This window comes from Phoenix dactylifera, chromosome 11 (genome assembly GCF_009389715.1).
Source record: "Phoenix dactylifera cultivar Barhee BC4 chromosome 11, palm_55x_up_171113_PBpolish2nd_filt_p, whole genome shotgun sequence".
In the NCBI taxonomy this organism is placed as follows: Eukaryota; Viridiplantae; Streptophyta; class Magnoliopsida; order Arecales; family Arecaceae; genus Phoenix; species Phoenix dactylifera.
In genome coordinates, this window is record NC_052402.1 from 29,244,241 (window position 1) to 29,267,072 (window position 22,832).

The 22,832-nt window shown below is 41.2% G+C and overlaps 2 protein-coding genes across 9 annotated transcripts in view; both read right to left on the bottom strand.

Annotated features, from left to right (window-relative positions):
- LOC103724243 (nuclear pore complex protein NUP1-like) overlaps positions 1 to 374 on the bottom strand; it is a 40,621-nt gene extending 40,247 nt beyond the window's left edge. For 5 of the 8 annotated variants that reach the window (XM_017846919.3, XM_039132037.1, XM_008815441.4 and 2 more), the window contains exon 1: positions 5 to 374. In XM_017846919.3, coding sequence (XP_017702408.2) covers positions 5 to 269 — 265 coding nt within the window. In that variant the 5' untranslated portion in view covers positions 270 to 374. The remainder of the gene's footprint in view (positions 1 to 4) is intronic. The other 3 variants (XM_008815442.4, XM_026800423.2, XM_008815440.4) reach the window with 1 other exon arrangement.
- Positions 375 to 2,300: 1,926 nt separating this feature from the next.
- Positions 2,301 to 2,742, bottom strand: LOC120112607 (copper transporter 3-like). Its single transcript, XM_039132188.1, has one exon. The coding sequence runs from the start codon at positions 2,700 to 2,702 to the stop codon at positions 2,316 to 2,318; it is 387 nt and encodes a 128-aa protein (XP_038988116.1). The 5' UTR covers positions 2,703 to 2,742; the 3' UTR covers positions 2,301 to 2,315.
- Positions 2,743 to 22,832: the final 20,090 nt, after the last annotated feature.

The following is a 22,832-nucleotide window of genomic DNA, read 5'->3' on the forward strand; positions in this document are numbered from 1 at the left end:
CAACCTGGGGCTGCCGGGGGATCGGCGAGGCGCTTGCGGGAGACGGAGGAGAGGAGGCGGGAGGCGCTCCGGGCGATGATCCGGGAGGCGGGATCGAGGAGCTTGGACAACCAGCCGCTCCCCCCTGACTCCGCCGCAGCCGCGTGGCGGCCCCGGAGGAGGCCTCGGGCCGCGGCCGGGGGACGGTTATAGGGCGTCGCGGGGGACCAGCGGGAGGAGCGCTTCGGGAACTTTCCCCCGCCGCCACCCTCGTACGCCACCACCGACATGGGGGAAATCGAAGGCGGAAGAGAAAAGAGAGGAGAGAAGATAGAGAGAGCAGAGACGGACGCGAGAGAGAGCTGGCCCGGAGACGGAGAATGAGGAAAGATCAAAAATCCGAGCTCTGGTTTCTGTATTTATAGACCTAAGATAGGGGGTGAGGACCCAGGGTTGGAACCGCCTACGGCGCCGCGAGGCCGTACGGATACGGATTTGCGGATCTTTCAATGCACTCGTCAAACCCAAGAGTAAAAAGAGACGACACGGACCCTAACAAGAGTTACAAGATCCTCCATCCTAGTGCTTCAAAAAAATATTAAAAAATTATATATATATATATATATATGAAAAAAAACATAACATCCGTTTGGTTTGCGAGAAACATTTTTCTTCCTATGAATATGATTTCTGCAAAGTAGATTTCTGAGAAAAGAATACCTAAAAAAATACTTTTGGCATGTTTGATTAACAATGACAAAGTGACGGATTTCTAAAGTGCTTATGTTTGGTTGACCATCCACTTTTCTCAAAAAGTTATGTGTAATTCCTATTATACGCTTAATAAAAATTAGATTTTTAATACCTCTTTAATACTGAAGGGCTTTTTTGGAAAAAAATAAAAATAAAGTGATTCTCAGCTCACGGGAAAGAAACTTTTCCATGTTTCTCATGGAAAAAACTTTCCCATAAAACATGGAAATTATATTCTCATGGAAATACAATTTTTCCGTCTTTCTTCTTTAAAAACTCCAACCAAACAAGAGGTATCTGATTACTTTTCCATTAACCACATTTTTTTCCCTTCTCTTCCTGCGAACAAAACGAGCCCATAGGGCTATCCGTATGTCTTCATTTTTTTTTTTCCTCATCATATTATTTTTTTTATCCGTCCATGAAGTTTTCCTCCCCTCGCAAGATTCCTTTTTTCTTTTTTGAATCTCTTTTTATTGTAGAAATTTTGCACATAAGAGGATAAAATTTAAGGAATGATATATATATGTAGCTTCATACGTTAGTCAAAGCTAGAAAGTTCTCATCATCATTCTCTATTGTTATTTTTTTCTCCTCTTTATTTCTATAAATTATGCTAGAGAAAAGTTGAAAGACTCAAGAGATGATACTTCAAATCCTAACACAAACAATCCTATTTAGGATGTTGAGCTCCCCGAACCAAAAACTATAGTGCTAGTTGAATTAGCTTTTGATATGGCGAAAAATAAAAATGATAAGATGGCATGATCGGTTTTGTTCGGATTTGTTCAACTCAAGGTTGATGTGGCATTCTGAATGGTAAAGCCAAATCTACCACATCTGATTTGAAAGTAGGGACGAGCATATTACAAACAACTGACCTCTGAGGTCACACATCATCCAACCCAAAGCCTCATAGGTCGGACAAGCACCCATGCAACTCGGCATATATCTCTGATCGATTTAAGCCCTTTCACCTTGGGCGATGACCCCACACTCTATAAAGAAGTGCGCTCATTTAATAATGACAACAATTAAAGATTACCATAATGGTCCCACATAGTTACACCATATCTTAAGGTAATTGTACTGCGATCATGGACGGTTACAGCATGATTCTAATTTGTTACAACATAATCTCCAAAAGATTTCAGACCCCATGGCTACATATAGACCTAGAATCTCTTCATGAAAGGTAGGTCAACAACAACAAGTACTACTACCATTACTAGTCTGAACTGTCTCTTCTCCTACATATCACTACAAAAAATTATGGTTTTGCCGACTCTTCCCCGCCGACGCTATCAAAAAGCGTCGGCGAAAACCGAGCGGGGTCGAAACTCGACGACGCTTTGTTTTAGCGTCGGGTGAAATTTAGATACGACGACGCTTTAAAGCGTCGTCGGAGGCCAAAAGGGGCCCAACTCCCCCGATCCCTCCTTCACCCAGCCGCTCCCCCGATCTTAGAGACGACGACGCTTTAAAGCGTCGTCAGAGGTCCCTCCTTCTTCACCCAGCCGCTCCCCCGATCCCTCCTTTTTCTGCCGCTCCATCCGCCCACCCCACCATCCGCCGTTCTTCTTTTAATCCCACACCGGAGACCCCACCCGTTCTCCCCTAATTTCTTTTAATCCGCCGCCGCCTGGGCTTCGAAGCAGGGGCACTCGAGGGCTCCTCCGGATCGCCGTCTGAACCAGCCCAGCCACCACACGGCTCCATCGAGGGCTGATCACCCGGCTGTAGTTGAACCACTCGAGGAGGACTGCGAGAACGAAGACGACGATGAGCGCAAGGGCGTATATGCCGCCCCTATCGCCCGGCCAACCGGAGAAGAGGATCTGGGCGTTCTTGCCCCAGGAGAAAGTCATGTGCATGTCGTCCATCCCGTGTCCCATGTCGCCCATGCCTTGTCCCATATCGCCCATGGGCGCCATACCATGATGTCCCATGTCGCCCATGCCGTCGTCCATGGCGGAAGATTTTGCCAGGGCTATACGAGGAAGGGTTTCGCCGTCGTCCATGGCGGCCATGACCTGGTTCCCCTCTTTCTGTTTTAATTTTTTTTAAAAAAAACAGGTTGCTAACGCCGACGCTTATAAGCGTCGGCGTTGAGTATTTTCCCGACGCTTTCATTAGCGTCGGGAAAGTCCTGTTTTTGCCGACGCTAAGAGAAAGCGTCGGCAAAAACCGGACCCACGCCCACCTGCCCGACGTTTGACCCACGCTTTGCGAAGCGTGGGCTGGGAATTCGCCGATGCTTATAAGCGTCGGTAGAGACAAAAAAAAAAGCGTCGGGAGTTCTTCCTTCTTTTGTAGTGTATTCACCTTTGACTCAAGCATCAAAGAGCTCATTCGGAGCCACTCCGACGAGTCCTCTAACATGTTGTTGTCTTGTAGATTAACGAAGGCTAATAAAGGTGTTGGGCATCAACAACCCAAAGATCGAACAACAATAGATTGGTGATATCTATGGAAATAAGATAGAGAAAGCCATGGTGATATCTATGGAAATAAGATAGAGAAAGCCATGGTACCCAGGAGAAACAACCACCAAGTATCTATCCAATCAGAGTATAATGGCTCCCTATGCAACCCTCAAAGACGTAGCGCCCTCAATCGACTTTGGGAGCCATCAATGTTGAGCAATTCAACCTACTCGTGCAATAGGTGTAAGCCCTCACTCCAGCAGTGTAGAACCTGCAGCAGTACGCCACTGGTCCCCCCTCAAGCCAACCGAACTCCCAAGGTCGCCCGGTGCAGGGCAGCGGCCACTGTTCTCTCAAGGAAAGCCAAAGGCATGATCGCTCTAACCCTTCCTCTGAAGTAGGCTCCATCAATCTTTCATCTCCAGGAGGGAGGCTAATCTCAATAGCATGATCCATAAAATGAACGACAAGATCGAGGCGTTGAGCAAAAAACCTGCTACAATAGGTGATGACCTGGAGTTGGTAAACGAGCCTCCTTTCACCAAGGAGAGTATGGAGGAGCCCTTGCCAAAAAGGTTCAAAATGAACCAATTTGAGCTCTACAATATTACCTCAAATTCAATGGACCATTTGTAAAGCTTCATGACTCTCCTGCTATTGTAAGGAGCTACCGACATGACAATGTGCCAAGCTTTTTCTGCTACCCTCAAACAAGTTGCTCGGCTTTGGTACTCGAGGATCCAACCTAGCCCAATTGGATCCTTCAACCAGCTTAGCCACCGGTTTGCTAGACACTTCATCAGGAATAAGAGACATAAGAAGACTTTGGCTAGCCTATTCTCTATCAAGAAAAAGGAAGATGAGTTCCTTTGAGACTATATTAGTCGGTTCAGCACTAAGATGCTGGAGGTCTACAAAGTGGATGAATCCATCATGGTGGCAGTAGTGATGAATGGGCTTAGAGAATCATGCTTCAGCTTTCCCCTGGAGAAAAGGCCTCCCAAAGATTTGACTGAACTCCTATCCCTAGTGGATAAGTATATCCATATCAAGGGCTATGGCTGCTCGAAAGGAGGCGGCAAAAGGAAAAAGTAGGAAGAAGCATAAGAGCCATGAAGAAAAGACAAGCTGAGGAGAAAACAAAGCCGAAAAGAAGGAAGTGTTGGACAATCAGGGAGCCTATCTTGAAAATTTGAGAGGTACACCTTGCTTAATACCCACAAGGGCCCAAATTCTAATGCAGATTCAGGTCAACGATTACTTATGCTAGCCCCAAAGGATCAAGACTTCTGGTCATAAAAAGGGACCTAGACAAATATTATTGATTCCATAAAGATCACAGGCATGACATCGAGGAATGACTATAATTATGTTAATGACCAAGGCGAAGGCATCTTGCAAGATATGTCAATGACCAATGAGGGGTTGCTGGTCGGGATAGACTAATCCCCAAGAGGCAATGTAACAACCGACCATTCATGGGGATAATCAACACAATCTTATGAGAGCGGGATCTACAATGAGGTGTAACTAGCGCCAAAATCACACTAACATCCAAGACCAACCTGGCGTGCAAGTCGGCACTAAGCTAAGAAAGCCTCCACAAAGTAACATGTTGGTGCTCTCCACCACAACACTGCTTGGTCCGAGAAATTTGATGGGGAATGTATACCCAAAGAATGGAGCTATAATAATCTCAAGGCCTATTGCTAATAAGAACTATATGTTCAGTTTTGTACTTATCATTTATTGACCCAATGGATTGATTTTGATGGCTACAAAATAATTGAGTATGATACTAATAATTTTATGGAGTAGTCAATTTATTTTATAGGAGCTTCATAAGTTTGAAAAGTTAGAGAAGCATGAAAAAGCCTAGAAGAATAAATTTCAAAGTTAGAGAAATATTTGAAATATTTCGAAAAATTTTGTAGTGGAGGAGTTGACCCTAGATATTGGGAGTTCGTCTTGTACATCGACCACGACTCGCTGAAGTGCATCAACTCTCAAAAAAAGTTGAGTGGCGACATGCCAGATGGGTGGACATACTACAGTAGTTTACATTTGTGCTAAAGCATAAGCCGGGTGCAGAAAACCGTATTGCTGATGCCCTTAGTCGAAAATCTCATATTCTAACTCTCTTGAATGCAGAAGTAATGGGGTTTGATGATCTAAAACATTTGTGTCCATTTGATGTATATTTTCAACCCATCTATGTAGAAATTTCAGCAAGAAACAAGCGGCAACATTTAGATTTTTCTATTCATGATGGCTTGCTATTCCGTGGCACGTGTTTATGTGTCCCGAAATATTAGATGTATGCCCTAGAAGCCAATCTGGCTGACACATTGTTAATTCTAGGGACATAATTTTGTACTTGACTATTTATTATTGAATAAATAAAAGGCATCTTTTCATTCATATTATTTATGTGTCTATGAATCGTCCAAGAAATTAATAAGATGATGATGCATATTCTCAAGAGTTGAGAATTTGAGCCATGTATCATTGGTGATTAATTTCTAAATACTCCTGATCAATGGATCATCACGAGGACGGTGATCGATCCGATCAGTGCACAGATCACTTTCCTTCTGGATGGACGAGACTTGAGTCCACAGTGTAGGGACACTGAAGTGATAGTGCAGGTGCTTGTTAGAGAACAAGGGTACTGAGCGTGACCAAGACAAGAAGTCACTTGGATGTCTATCCATTCGTCAGTGACTTGCTTGATGTTGCAGTAGTATAACTGGTCATTTGACCTGCGGTGCTTCAGCTACTCACAGTGAGGTTATTGTAGTTTGACTACACGTATACATGGTCTCTAGTCATATGGGTCCTTGTAGTGTAGATTGGCTGCAGTAAGTTCACTGTAGGAGTAGGGTATGCACTCACATGGAATCTATCGACCTTGATAGAAGAGGAGTGATCCTATGTGATTTGTTAGACTGAGTTCTAAGACCTTGGCCAGGGCAGTAATATAAAGTGGAGAAAGAGTTTTCCACTAACGAACTCGAGTCGAATAAATCTTGACATATGACAGACGAAGGGGTTTGACGAGTTATCCATGACCTCCGTCCTGTAGGAATCCACGATAGTAGGACTGTATCACACGATAACTGCACCTAGAGGTTCATCATTCTATTCTACTGGGTAGCCACTACATGCTGCTAGGTGTCACTGGTGGATGGTGGATCACAGGGATTATCTCGATGATCGATAAACCCTAATGAGTAGAGTTGGAATCGTTCCAATCCATTGAAAGGAGTTTTCAATGATATTGTGATAGAGATCATAATATATCTCACTACCAGTCAGAGTAGAACCTATGGGGTCACACACACTAGAAGTATTGACCGATCCGATGGTTGAATCGTGATTAGGAATCACAAGTAATCAATTCGATTGATATTCAGTTGAAGAAGGAACAAAGGGAATTAATTAATTGGACTTAAACACAAATCCTACTTCGAGTAGGATTCCTAGAGTCCTAATTGGATTAGGACTGGAAATCCTAGTTGGAGTAGGACTGGGATTCCTACTTGGAATAGGATTCCTACAATCCTAATTAGATTAGAAATTTTGAATTAAAATTGGATTCCTACTTGGAGTAGGATTCCTAGAGTCCTAATCGGATTAGGACTTCGGATTCAAATTAGAGTCCTAATTGGATTAGGACTAAAATTAAATAAGTCCTAATTGGATTAGGGTTTTTTAAGTCCTAATTAATTATTAATCTAATGAATCAACATGACTCCTAATTGGGTTAGGATTGAAGAGTTCAATTGAGTCATGGTTCACTCAAGTTCTAATTGGATTAGGACTAGTATAGATTGAACCCAATTGATTCATGGTTTGGTTAAACCCTAATTGGATTAGGGCTAAACCACATTAGGGGCTCCCAATCCTCATTAGATGAGGATTAGGGCAACACAAGAAGGAGGGGCTCAAGCCCCTCCTCCTTTGCTTCATTGGTGCGGCAACACAAGAGGGGCCGGCGCCCCTCTTGGAAAAAAGTCTAGGGCTCCTAACTTGTAGGAGCCCTAGATGCTTTAAAAGGAGGTTAAAGGGGGCTGACGCCCTAATGCATGTGATGCTCTCCTCCTTCCAAGCCGTGGCCTCCCTCTCCCCTCTCCTTGATTCAGCCGCAAGCAAGAGCAAAAGAAGAAGAAGGGTGGCGGCCTCCTCCTCCTCTCTTCTTCCTTCCAACGTAGGGAGAATAAAAGAAGGCTGCAGGCTTCGTTCCGCTTCTCTCTATCCCTCCTTCTTCCTCCTCTCAAGCACAATCAAGGGTTGATTGAAAGAGAGGAAATCAGCCATCCAAAGTTGTCTCTGCAAGGGAGCTAGCACCCCGGGGAGATAAGGAAGCTTTGATCGGTTTCTGCTTCGTGTGGATACCTGTAGAGGCCGGGCACTTGAACGGCTTCAAGCGAACCTTCATCCTAAACCACGAACTTCAGTTTGCGGTGATCATCTCCCCGCACAAGGTGAAGATCTGATCTTCTAAAAGTTTTAAAAGTTTTTAATCCTTATCTATCTACGAACGGTTTTTGAACAACGTTCATGCGATGAACGGTTGATCTCGCGCATGCCTCTTCCGCTGCATCTGAATTTTTTAAAATTTCAGCGGCATGATCGAGATTTTCTAACAGTGGTATCAGAGCCTAGGCTTCGTAGATTAAGGTAAGGATTAATCATTAATAGGCTTATTAGATCTGAAAATTGAAAGATTATGCATGCTGAAAATTTTCTGCATGCAGATTTTTCTAGAGTGCTGATTTTTGCATGCTGATTTTTATGTGATAAGATGATGATTCTAATTACATTGTTAATGAGATTACAAAGTTTAGAATCATGATTAGCATGATCAGCAACCTATGTCATGAGATAATCAGTTAGTTTTCAAATCTGAAAATTATAATTGCTGCATATGGTGATGATCATAGGATTCAAACCCTTTTGGTATCAAATGTAATGACCTGCGATGTGATCTGTAATGTCATGTAATTTTTCAGATGCTTGCATGCATCTTATTTGATATTTTGAGAGGCCTGCGTGCCTCCTAAAAGAAGATGTAATTTATTATTATTTTTATTTTACATCTGGTTGTATTTCTGTGATATGATGTACGTCAACGATCAAGTTGAAGACAAGGCATGAGATGAACAGGGGTCTAAGCGGTTGATGGCGATTGGATCAAGAGTTGGTCAAGGATCGAATCAAAGAGGCTTAGAACCAATTCAAGAGTTGAAGACCAATTGATCGATTGACGTGCATGTGCTTGTAATACGACCTAATTAGAATCCATGATCATCACCTATTTAAAGTTTAGCTTTATTTCGATGCTGCGATTATAACTGCCTGTGATGTGCCGTTTGCATGTGATGTGAATGAAAGCCGGGTAGATAGGTTTACATGTGATGTAACAAACCCAATTGAGACCTAAATTAAAACCTCCTCAATTAAGTCGAGAGTGAACCAACATGAGCAAGTCATATTAGATTAATTGATCTAATTGGTGTCTAGGAAAGCATGAAAGGTGGTTACTTAATTAGGACCTTACTCTCTGAGTAAGGGGAGGCTCCCACCTGCTTACCTGGCCAATTGTTCGATTACCTCTTATGAAGAGCTCAAGTTGCAAACACTAAGACCTGATTAACCAATATTAAGTCAATAGGTCTTCCACTGTAGTAGAGCTGCTAAGGCCTTTCTGATGTTGATTTGTCTCGGCTGGATACAGTGGTCAAGTTGCATCGGGGGGCTGGACCTCTCTATAGACATGAGATGTTGTAGGGTAAAGGTGGGGTTGGGCACCAATAACTGTTAGGTGAGGACCCAATGACGACTTTATTCCTACGGTTATACGGTGGGTCTGACTTAACTAAGAAATAGGACCAATAACTGTTAGGTGAGGTTTTCATGGCTTAGAGACCAAGTTACACTGCAACATGCTTGAGAAGCATTGTACAAGAGTTGTACATTCATCAATCTATGTGTCACCAATAACTGTTAGGTGAGATGGCATGTAAATCGGTGGGACCGCACTACCCACTAGAAACCCTAGTCGTGTGGGATTTCCGTTTTTCTACCAGGGGAGTGTAAAGAATTCGAGAAAATAGTGGGAGTTACATTTGTTCTAAAAGACCTTAGAACAGATTAGGATCAAGTACAAAAGTCTAACTAGAATCTTTACTCTCTGAGGATTGTAAAGTCAGCTTCTAGACTCTTAACTCATATCCTATAGAACAACCGTTTGACCAAACCCAATTATAAAGATTGGCTCAGCAAATTTCAAAAAATAGTTTTGAATTGTGAGAAATTCGGGTATATGCTAGACCATGGAATCCCCGTGTTACTAATCCGTCCGATCACTGATCAGCGTAAGACGCTTGTTAAGTGGACGAATAATAACAATAAAGTTAGGTGCTGCACAATGGCATCCATGTCCAATGAATTACAATGCTAGCATGAGAACATGAGACTGCCAGGGACATATTAAATCACCTACAAGAGTTGTATGGTGATCAGAGTCGCGCAGCATGTTTTGAAGTGTCCAAGAGGCTCTTTAAGATAAAGATGCGTGAGGGACAGTCTGTCCACGATCATGGTTTGACCATGATAAAGGACTTGAAGAAGCTTGAGAAGCTCGGCATGACCATGCACAAGGAATTGCAAACGGATTTGATCTCGCAATCCCTTCCAGCTTCATATGAATAGTTTATAGTAAATTACCATATGAACAAGATTGTATGCACCAAAATAGAATTGTTGAATAAATTGGTAACTAACTTAGGGACCTTGCAGAAGACTAAGAAAACACCAAGTTAGGAAGTTCCAAGAAAAAGGCCAATTGCAAGGAAAAGTGTTTCCATTGCATAATGGACGGCCATTGAAAGAGGAACTGTCCTACATACATGGGAAGCATAAAGAACATGAAGGGTGACAGACCTTCGGAAGGTTTGTCAGATATGCTCAGGATACTTAGGGACTGTTACCTATTGCTAGCAGAAATTTGATTTCTGTATTTTATTTAGCACAGAAAGATTTTTATTTATTTGAAAATTAAATTGATTCAAAATGGTTTTATGATTGACAATCTCTATCACATACATATAGATGTATCTGTGAATATATCTGAGCAAACAGTGAATACCATAGGATCTAATAGATCCAAAAATGAGATAAATCTAAAGTATTTATGGTACCTCAGGCTTGGCCATATAGGAGAAGACAAAATAAACAAATTAGAGAAACATGAGCTTTTGGGCTTATTGACTTTCGAGTCATATTTGATTTGTGAATTCTTCCTTCAAGGAAAGATGGCCAAATTATCCTTTGTAGGACACAGGGAGGTCCACTGAAATACTTACCCTAGTACACACTAATGTGTGTGGCCCATTCGTTGTGCAGGCTAGGGGTTGTAATTTTTTACTTCATTTTACCGATGATTACTCACGGTATGGATATGTGTATGAGACACAAAAATGAAACTTTTGAAAGGTTCAAAAAGCTTAGATATGAAGTAGAAAAATAAGCACAAAAACTCATTAAGGTTCTTCGATCAGATCGAGGAAGTGAATACCTTAATGGAGAGTTCCGTGATTATCTCAAGGAGAATGGTATAGTTTCATAATGGACTCCTCCTGGTATACCTCAGCTCAATGGAGTGTCAGAGAGGAGGAATCGGACTCTATTGATATGGTCCAGTCCATGATGAGCTTCACTGATTTACCCTTATTTCTTTAGATAGATGCCTTATTTTCAGCTATTTACTTGTTGAATAGAGTTCCCTCTAAAGTCCATTCCTACCGCACCATATGAGATATGACATGGTAAGAAACCAAGTCTTGGTCATCTCAAGATTTGGGGATGTCCGGCCCACGTCAAGAGACTACAGGTAGACAAGCTAGAGGCTAGGACCATAAGTGCTCGTTTTATATGATATCCTAAAGAGTCATTAGGATACAATTTTTACGTCTCAGAGGATCACAATGTGTTTGTGAGCCGTCACGCCATCTTCTTGGAAAACCAGTTTATCCTTGATAGAGGCAGTGGGAGGAAAATTGAGCTTGAAGAGAAAGTCTCTGAAAAGCAACGAGTCATGAATCCTATCGAACCCATTCATACAGAGCCAGTACACGATGTCCCTCAACCACCTTGCAGATCTAGTAGGGTCTCTGAGGATGATAGTGTTATTTTGATGATTAACAAGCAATTATCTAGAGTATGCTATAAGTTAAATTGATACTTCATTTATAAGTTTATTACTCTCAGTATATTTGGTTAATTAAAAATAGATACATGACCTTGTTCATTTGAATGAATCTAACCTTGAGAATGCAGCAAAGTGTGGATTGAGTCGACCCAAAGGTTGATTGGGTCAACCCCGGCACATCAAGAAATCATTTGGCACACTCCTGCAAAAATGGCACAAATGAACAGTGAGTTGGGTCGACCCAAGGTAAGCATGAGTCGACCCAACCTTGAAGAACCTCAAAAACACAACTGAAGAATGCTCTCTGGATTTACTGAGAGGGTCGACCCAAACAGTGGTTGAGTCGACCCAAGCTTGAGTCGACCCAAACCCTGAGAGGGTCGACCCAAAGGCAAGACAGAAAGACAGATAGAAATTGGTTCTCTAGAATTACTGAGAGGGTCGACCCAAGAAGAAGTTGAGTCGACCCAAGTGGACTTTGAGTCGACCCAAAGAATGGTTGGGTCGACCCATGGGAAGGAAGGCTGAAATTAAAATTTCTGTGGTTTCTGAGAGGGTCGACCCAAGGAATGTTTGAGTCGACCCAAGGCAAAGTTGGGTCGACCCAAGGACAGGTTGAGCCGACCCAAACACGGGCTGAACAGTAACGGCTAGTTCTGCAACTGTACTTTTTGTCCTTCCCAAGGTGAGTAACGGCTAGTTTTTCAAATCTAACCATTGGGACTTGTCCTAAGAAGGTGGGAAGCTATTTAAAGGGGCACTATTCATCAGAGAGAATAACTTTTGAGTTGAATATCAAAGAGTACCCAAGAATACAAAAGTGCCCTAATCTTCTTCATCAAGAGCTTCATTCAAGAATCAAAGAAAGGGATTGAGCAGATTCAAAGAGGCATCAAGAGCTCCATCCCCTTTAAAGAGTGAAGCATCCTTGACAAAGAAGAGCAAAGCGACTTCAAAGCGATAAATACTTTCTAACTCTTCCTTGTAGCTTATATTGTTTCATATGCTCATTTAGGAGTTTGAATCTTTCCTTTTGTTAATTAAACACTTTGTAAAGGTTCGTTGGTGAGCCCGCAAAACCAACAAAGGTTTTTGGTGAACCCGAAAAACCAAAGTGTAAAGGTTAGTTGGTGAGCCCGCAAAACCAACAAAGGTTTTTGGTGAACCCGGAAAACCAAAGTGTATAGGTTCGTTGGTGAGCCCGTAAAACCAACAAAGGTTTTTGGATTGTGAGCCCGGAAAACAATCCAACTGTAATCTGCGAGATTATAGTGAATTCCCAAGGGGACGCTTGGGGAGTGGACGTAGGTGCTAAGGAGAGCACCGAACCACTATATATTGTTGTGTTTGTGTTGTGCTTGTGTTTTCATTTACTCTTGCATCATCTTCTACTCTTGCGTTAGTTTAACTCACTCAAATAGCTTAAGAAAGCATCCACCGCACTTAATTAAGAAAACGTTTAAAGCATCAAAATTTAGAAGAAACCAATTCACCCCCCCCCCCCCCTCTTGGCTTGTCACCTTGGGCAACAAGTGGTATCAGAGCTAGGTGCTCTAATAGTGCTCATTGATCTAACAATCAAGAGTTAAAGATCATGACAACCCAAGTGGGATGTGCAATGAGTGAGGGGCAATCCACAAATAGACCACCTCTATTTAATGGCACAAACTACACATATTGGAAAGCTAGAATGAGGATATTCATTCAAGCTTCGGACTATGAACTGTGGCAAATCATCACTAGAGGACCTCACATACCCACACTTAACATAGATGGCACTATCATACCCAAACCAGAAATGGATTGGAATGAAAGTGATAGAAGATTAGCACAGTTAAATGCAAAAGCTGTAAATACACTTTACTGCTCTTTAGATGTAAATGAATTTAATAGAATATCCACTTGCACCACCGCCAAAGAAATTTGGGATAGACTTGAGGTCACACATGAAGGGACTAATCAAGTTAAGGAGTCCAAGATAAACATATTAGTACACAAGTATGAACTGTTTAAAATAGAATCTACTGAGTCCATAACTGATATGTTTACTCGTTTTACTGATATTATAAATGGGCTTAAAAGTTTAGGAAAGTCTTATTCTAACTCTGATTTGGTGCGTAAAATTCTCAGGTCTCTACCAAGGAATTGGGAGGCCAAGGTAACCGCTATTCAAGAGGCAAAGGACCTCAACACACTGCAGTTAGAGGAGCTCCTAGGATCTCTCATGACCCATGAGTTGACAATGAGGCAAAATTCAGAGGATGAGGTCAAGAGAAGAAAACCCATTGCCCTAAAGACTACCACCCCTAGACAACAAACTGAATCGGAAGATTCAGATGATGATGAAGATATTGATGAAGAAAGGATGGCAGTGCTTGGGAGAAAATTCAGAAGATTCATGAGAGGTAAGAATAAGTTCCATAAAAAGAAACCCTTTCTTAAAGGTAACTCAAGCAAAGAAAAGGTTAAGGATAAGGAAAAAGAAAAGGAGACTCCCATTTGCTATGAGTGTAACAAACCCGGGCATTATAAGATAGATTGCCCAGATTTGAAGAGGATGGCAAGAAAGTTGAAAAAGAAGAATTTTATGGCCGATTGGAGTGAAAGTGAGGAATCAAGTTCGGAGGACGAAGATCATCAAGACACGGCCCAAATATGTCATATGGCCAATGACGATGAGGTAGATTCTGAACTTGACTGTGATTTTACTGTTGATGAATTGCATGATGCATTCTTAGAACTCATGGAAGAACATAAGAAAGTAATTAATAAAAATAAAGCTCTAAAAGAAGAAAATCAATCTCTCATTAAAGATAAGATAAAACTTGTTGCCCAAAGATGGTCACCCAAGAGGGGGGTGAATTGGGTGTTTTAAAAAACTTTTTGACTAATTTAAGATTAAAACACACAAATATATAAACTAAAGCAAGGATAAAGGGATAAGAGAAGACAACCACAAGCACACGGTTTTATAGTGGTTCGGAGCCTTCACTGCTCCTACATCCACTCCCCAAAGCGCCTTTGGGTATTTCCACTATAATCCAAGATTACAGTACGGTAGTTTTGCGAGTTCACTACCCAACTCGTTGTTTTACACCGGGCTCACAACAAACCCTAAACCCCCAATTTCTCTTAGGCTTGGGACGCCTTTCCCTTGTTCCAAGTCCCTTGACTTGAACAAGCACCACGATAAAAGAGTGTACAAAAGAATATAAAAGCTCTAGAAAGCAAATATAGCACTTATGAACAATGAAACCCGGAAGAATCTTTTTGCCGTTGGAAGCGTGGGAGATGTTGATTCTTCCAAGGTAGACCGCGTAGGGTTGAGTGTGAGCTTTGATTCCCGAGCGCGCGAGAGTGGTTGAGCTTGAAATCACTTGGGAGACTTGAAAGTACTTGATTTCCTTCCTTGGATGCACTCACTCCCTTGAGCTTTTCTTTCAAACTTCTCTCTTGAATGATTTTGCTTTGGGTTGGTGAAGAGTTGTTGAGAACCACTTAAGAGGTCCCTTTTATAGCCCAAAAAGCAAATATAGCCGTTAGAGACAAAAAGAGAAGGATTTGAAATTCAAAATCAAACCTGAAAAGCTGTCAGTTGCGTCCCAGGCGCTCCGGGGACGTCTCCGCTACAGCGAGAGACGTCTCACCTACAGGATTTTACTTTTTACTTTATCTGGGGTCGACTCGGCACTTTACGGGGACGTCTCGCCTTGTCTGTGCTTTTTGAGTGGGGACGACTCCGCTTCTTTGGGGACGACTCCGCTTCTTTGTCTCCGAAAAACTTGCCCTCTGGAATTCCCTGAGAGAGTCGTCTCCGCTCTTTCAGGGGACGTCTCCGCTTGTGTCCACTTTATGCGTGGGGACGACTCCGCTATCTCAGAGTCGACTCCGCTTCCTTATCACCGCAAAAACCATTCTCTGGAGAACCCTGAGAGAGCCGTCTCCGCCATCTTGGGGACGTCTCGGGGAGTCTCCTTTTTGCTTGCGGGGACGACTCCGCGTACAGCGGGGACGTCTCGCGCATATCCCTTGAGAAACGTCTTTCTGCCGCCACTGAGAGAGTCGACTCCGCTTCTGAGAGAGTCGACTCCGCTAACGCGGGGACGACTCGGCAGGTGCCGGGGACGACTCCAAGTGTGCCAGTTCTTCCTGTTTGTGCCAGAGACGTCTCTGAAACTATCAGGAGACGTCTCGGCTGTCCCTGAACTTTTTCTTTAGCTCAAAATATTCTTCAATAAATTCATAAAAATTGTGGGAACTTGCCTAGACATTTCTTAACAATTTTCTAAGTAAAACACATGAATTCCTCAATCGAATTGTTAAGATATAATGGAATTTTACTCTAGTGTTTTGTATTCATCAAAATCCATTAGGGGGTCAACAATCTCCCCCTTTTTGATGATGACAAAACACTGAGTATATGCAAAATTTGAAATTTAAACATATACACAGTATTGATCAGATATACAAGTATAATGTTTTGATTTGAACTAGATACGATGTGCATCACTTAAATTTCCTTGTGCATAGGATTGATCTTTATAGTTCTTAAATGATTTTATCATATGAACTGAATTTGAATCAAGTTAGAATGATATATTGATGCTGAAGATAATTTAAAAACTAGATTCTTTTTGACTCCCCCTTTCTTTTCCAGAAGGGCAATTATCTTAAAATTAATATTCTTCAATAACCATATTCAATATTCATTCTATACCCCCCTTTCAATATCCATATCTTTCAATATTCATATTTCAATATTCTATTCCCCCTTACAATATTCTACTCCCCCTTTTTGTCATCAACAATGAAGGAGACAAATGATACTCAAGGTGTGCTCCCCCTGTCCAATGAGTTCAGTCATTCATATTACTCCCCCTTTGTTTGTGGAATTCATTTCATACTCATCGTTTAGTTTAACATAGTTATCACAAGATGTGCTCCCCCTGTTTCTTTGTATCACACAATCAAACACATACACAGAATTGGCAATGTACACAAGATTTTAAAAAGAAATTGTATTCATTCATATGTCATTGTAAGTCTTTGAAGTTAGTACATAAGAGTATTGATTTCAAGTACAAAAGGAAGAGTCATAACAAGTATTGATTTCTAGTACAAAAGTGTTTCACAATGGCCTAGGATTTACAAAAAGAAGATCCTATAGGATATCCATCATCGGCGTCGTTGCTCATGGGGCATTGTACTTTGTGCATAAGCCTTACAGGCTGCATCTATGAAGCCATTGATAGAATCCATGAGAGTCTTAAAGTGATCTCCCTGTGACTTGTGGAAACCTGCCACAAGTGCTTCAAACTCTAAGGTTGCCATCTCAATTCTGCCTCTAAGTTGGGCAACTAGGGTGCCCACATTGCCATCTGGCTTTGTCAACTCTTTGAGACTCTCGGAAATGGCCTTCAAGCTGTCTTTGAGCTCTATCGATCTGAATGTTTGGGTGGCACCTACCCCAACTATTTGCTGCTCTGTGGCTTCAATTTGAGCTCTAATTTCCTTCAGCTCTTGTCGATGGGGGCCAGCTCTGCAGTCATCATGGATCTCATCTCCTCCCTCATCTGCTGACAAATAACAGATGCTAAAGTGTGCATCTGCTCCTCTGATAGGAAGGAGGTCCCACTGACTGGAGGAGGTTGTGGCATGGATGTGGAAGGTCCAGCTGAGCTGGAGGGAATATCAGGGATGTCCATGTGGCTAGGTGGAGGAGAGTGATGGTCAGGCTCATGATGTGGGATTTCAGGCTCTATGGTTTGTGCTTTTCTTTTTGGAACCTTGACCCACGACCCATCTATCTTGTGAAATTCCATTCTTCTCATTGAGCCCTCATTGTAATAATCGGTGTTTCTTAGGGCCTTTGCAGGTTCATTTGGTGGAATGGGAACCTTGAAGTGTTTAAATATTAAGGTAAAGATCATGCCATAGGGTATACTAAACCTAGAATACCTATGACATTGGGCAATGTAATTTAGCATGAGTCTAGGGAGGTTTAGGGGGATCCCTAGTAGGATATGGTGCATTATGACTAAATCACGCTCCGAAACAAAATCGAAGCGACCGGTTTTGGGGAATAGGACCCGATTGACAATGCTTAAAAGAAGTCTCATTTCTGCATTTAGGTCCTGGGAGTAGACAACATCAAGAGGGCCGCAGTCCTCTCTTCCTAGAATCAAGTTTAGGGCTATTTCCCTTTGGGGATGTGAGGTCGGTGCCTCACCGTCCTTAGGAATTTGTAGGACAGTGGATAGGACATCCTCATTAATTTCTACCAATGTCCCTCGGACATATGCAGTGTACCCTAAGTCCCCTAAGGCCATATCACTAAACATTTCTCTAACAAGGCCGGGGTAGGTCGAGATTTTGAGGGTGCAAAGGTGCTCCCACCCTTGGGCTCGGAGTCTCTCTCCAATAGAGAACCCCTCATGATCTAGAAAGGAAAAATCGATGTGCCTGCCAGTCGTGACTGTGCGATTTGCACAGGAAATCGTCGTGGTCGGCGGAGCAACCGGAGGAGAAGGCGCGGAGGGTTCTTCCCGCCGTTCCTCGCCGTCGCCCGCTACTCTAGGTCGCCTCCCACGGGTTGTCCTAGCTTTCTTTGGTGCCATGGATGCTAGGGTTTGCGATTTAGGGCAAATGGAAGCTAGGTTTTGAAGTGGAGAGCAAGTGGAGGCTAGGGCTTTCCGTTTTGGTCGGGAATGAGGGAGAAAGCTCGAGTCGGCTCGAGCGATTTCGACCTATTTAAAAAGCCCTCATTCGGTCCCCGAGACGTCTCCGCCACTAAGGCGAGACGTCTCCCCCTGGGGGGACGTCTCTGCGACTTGCCAGAGACGTCTCCGGCACAAAAAATTTCAGACTGCAGTTCCAGATTTTTGTTTAATCACCCTAATCAATCGTGATTTCTTTTGATAGACACAGAGTGAATTTGTTTGTGATCCTCCCCCTTAATAATACATCCTATAATGATTTGATAATGACTTTTAGATTATTAAGATTGAAATGAGGAATGTTTGACCAAATTTCGAATACCCATGTTATAGGCTCTGAAAATATCTCTATGAAGAGTCCAAGGGAGGGTAACCATCCTCCGGAAAGTCAAACAGTTCGTCATTTAGTTTAGATGAATTCATGTTTTCACATATGTTTGCCTTGAGGTGGGTTACTAGTTCGAGTAGCAAAGTAAAGCAATACAAGTTCACTTCATTTGCTAGGATCATACAAGCTCAACGCATTCCTTAAGAAATTGAATCTATCTTTACAAAGGGGCTTTGTAAAGATATCAGCTAATTGATTTTCAGTACATACATATTCAATCATCACATCATTTTTCATCACATGATCCCTAATAAAATGATGCCTAATCTCTATATGCTTTGACTTAGAGTGTTGAACAGGATTTTTTGTTAAGTTGATTGCACTTGTATTGTCACACTTAATTGGTATATTGTCCATTTTAATACCGAAGTCTTCAAGCTGTTGCTTAATCCAAAGAACTTGGGCACAACAGCTTCCAGCTGCAATGTACTCAGCTTCAGCTGTGGACAAGGCAACTGAATTTTGTTTCTTGCTAAACCAAGAAACCAAATTGGCACCCAAGAATTGACATGTCCCACTTGTGCTTTTTCTGTCGAGTTTGCACCCGGCAAAATCAGCATCGGAATAAGCAATTAAGTTTATGTCAGACTGTTTAGAGTACCATAAGCCTACATTAGATGTCCCTACTAGATATCTAAATATTCTTTTAACAGCTTGCAAGTGTGATTCCTTAGGACATGCTTGGTATCTAGCACACATACAAACACTGAATAATATATCTGGTCTACTAGCAGTAAGGTAAAGTAAAGAGCCTATCATACCTCTGTACAATTTGCAGTCTATACTTTTACCTTTTTCATCCTTATCAAGCTTGCAACTTGAGCCCATGGGTGTGCTGATTTCTTTTGCATCCTTCATCTTGAATTTCTCCAACATTTCTTTGATATACTTGGACTGACTGATGAATATGCCTTCCTCTGATTGTTTTATTTGCAGCCCAAGGAAGAAGTTGAGCTCACCCATCATGCTCATTTCAAATTCTCCCTGCATAAGCTTGGCAAACTCTTGACAAAGACTATCATTAGTAGCACCAAAAATTATATCATCCACATAAATTTGTACAAGCAATAAGTCATATCCTTTTCTTTTAATAAAGAGGGTTTTGTCTACATTTCCTCTCTTAAATTTGTTTTCAATTAGGAAATTACTTAATCTTTCATACCATGCCCTAGGAGCTTGCTTAAGTCCATACAATGCTTTATGCAATTTATACACATAATCTGGATGTAAGTGATTTTCAAAACCTGGAGGTTGTCCTACATAAACTTCCTCCATTATATAACCATTTAGAAATGCACTTTTTACATCCATTTGATAGAGTTTAAAGTCCATGAAGCATGCATATGCCAAAAGTAATCTAATAGCTTCTAATCTAGCAACAGGAGCAAAAGTTTCATCAAAATCTATTCCTTCCTCCTGATTATATCCTTTGGCCACTAGCCTAGCTTTGTTTCTTATTACTATTCCATCTTCATCTAGTTTATTTCTATACACCCACTTGGTGCCTATAATTGAAACATTTGGGGGTCTTTTCATTAGAGTCCAAACTTCATTTCTTTCAAATTGGTTTAATTCCTCTTGCATAGCGTTCATCCAATTATCATCTTTTTCAGCTTCTTCTAGTGATTTAGGCTCTATTTGTGAAACGAAAGCAAGATAATTACTAGTGTTTCTTAGAGAAGATCTAGTTCTTATACCTTGTGAAGGATCACCAAGGATTAGATCCTTTGGATGACCATGTGCATACCTCCATTCTTTAGGAAGATCTTGATTGTTTGATGGAGGTTGATCTTCTTCATCTTGCTGATTTGTATCTTCCTTAACCTCATCCTCATGTTGTTTGTCTTGTATGGAGAATTCCTTGATTCGGTCTTCAAGTATACCTGCATCAACATCTTCTTCTTTTCTAGAAGAATCTCCATTAGTTTCATCAAAAACAACATGAATGGATTCTTCAACAACGAGAGTTCTCTTGTTGAAGACCCTGTATGCTCTACTAGATGAGGAATAACCTAAGAAGATCCCCTCATCTGATTTGGCACTAAATTTACTGAGATTGTCCTTTCCATTGTTCAAAATAAAACATCGACAACCAAAAATATGAAAATAACTTATATTTGGTTTTTTGCCTTTTATCAATTCATATGGTGTTTTCTTTAAGATAGATCTAACTAAAGCACGATTTAAGATATAACATGAGGTACTTATTGCTTCAGCCCAAAAATACTTTGGTAGATCCGATTCGCACAACATGGTACGAGCCATATCTGCGAGTGTGCGATTCTTCCTTTCTACCACCCCCATTTTGTTGGGGTGTCCTAGGTGCCGAGAAATTGTGATTGATACCATTTTCGTCACAAAACTTTTCAAAGTGTTGATTTTCAAACTCGGTACCATGATCACTCCTAATTGCTTTTAGCTTAAGATTGAGTTCATTTGAAACTTTATTATGAAACTTGATAAAAGCGGGAAAGGACTCATCTTTGTGTGCAAGGAATGAAACTCATGTAAAACGTGAAAAATCATCAACAATGACAAGACCAAATTTCTTACCCCCTAGACTAGCAGTTCTAGTGGGTCCAAACAAATCCATGTGAATTAGTTCTAAGGGTTTTGACGTTGAGACTATGTTCTTAGACTTAAAAGAACTTCTTGTTTGTTTTCCTAATTGACATGCCGCACAAATTTTATTCTTTTCAAAGTCTATTTTCGGTAGTCCTTTGACTAGATCCTTTATAATCAATTTAGAAATTAAATCCATGCTAGCATGCCCTAACCTACGATGCCATAACCAACTAGTCTCATTGACTTTAGGATTCATGGCTACAAGACATTGGCCATCCTTCATGGTGAGATCATCAAGATCTACCATGTAAACATTTCCATGCCTATGTCCTGTGAGTATGATCTCATTATCAATTGGACTACTAATTATGCATAGTGACGATTCAAATGATACTTTAAAGCCCTTGTCACAAAATTGACTTATACTTAATAAATTATGTTTCAGTCCATTAACTAACAATACATTATCAATAAATGAGGAGGATGATATGGAGATTTTACCGACACCAATGATTCGGCCTTTAGCATTGTCTCCAAATGTGACTACTCCTCCTTCTTTTGATTCCAAGGTGACGAAGAGACTCTTGTCACCGGTCATATGCCTTGAGCAACCGCTATCAAGATACCACATTCTCTTTTTATTTTCGGCTGCAAGGCATACCTGCAAAATGATCATGTGAAGCTCTTAGGTACCCAAGTTTTCTTGGGTCCTTCGTGGTTAGTGTGGTTGGTTCCCTTAGGCACCCATACTTTAGTTATGTTTTTGGCTTTCACAAATGTACTCTTGTTAGTTTGGATTTTTCTTTGAATACAAGAGTAGACTTTATGTCCAGTCTTTCCACAATGAAAGCATGTAGGTTTTTCAGTTTTTACATCTTTCGCTTTTACAAAGAAATTCTTTAGATACTTTTGTTGTTTATTAGTTTTATAACCTAATCCGGCTTTATTAAAAACGGCTCTTTGATTTGAAAGAATGAGATTTAATTTTTCAGAACTTTGTGTGAATTTTTCAACAATTGGTTTGTACTTATGTACCTCATTCTTAAGATTCAAATTTTCTTTGACTAGTTCTTCCTTATCTTTTTTAAGAGATTCAACATTTTGTGCAAGTGAGGTATTAATATCGAATAGAGATTTTAATTTTAGATTTAATTCCTTAATTACTGTTTTTCCCTTTTCATTTTCAATACTAAGTTTTGAATTCTTAATTTCTAGGTTAGTAGTATTAATATTTTTAACGCTCTCCTTTTCAATTAATAGGTTTTCAATGTCTTCCTTTAGTTTTTGATTGGAGGCTTTTAATTCTTTATTTTTTGCTCCTAACATACTACAATCACCCATAAGTTCTTGAAAAGCTTCATACAATTCTTCTAGAGTAAAATTTATGGTTGGGTTTTGACATACCTCGTCGTCCTCGAACGCCATGAAGCATAAATTGGCGGTCTCTTCCTTCTCTTCCTCGGAGGATGATGTGTCACTATCATCCCATGTTGCCTTCAATGCCTTCTTCTTCTTCTTTCCAAAATACTTGTTTTGTTGAGGGCATTCGGAACGAATGTGTCCCGGTCTCTTGCAATCATAGCATATGATTGGATCTCTTTCTTTTTCCTTTTCTTTTTCCCAATCATTTCTACCTCCAAATTTCTTTCTTGGGAAGGGTTTCTTCCTTCTCATGAATTTCTTAAACTTCCTAACTATCAACCCCAAGTCCTCATCTTGGCTTTCTTCTTCACTCCCACTGCTCTCTTCTTCACACACACTTGAGGTAGCCTTGAGTGCGATTGTCTTTT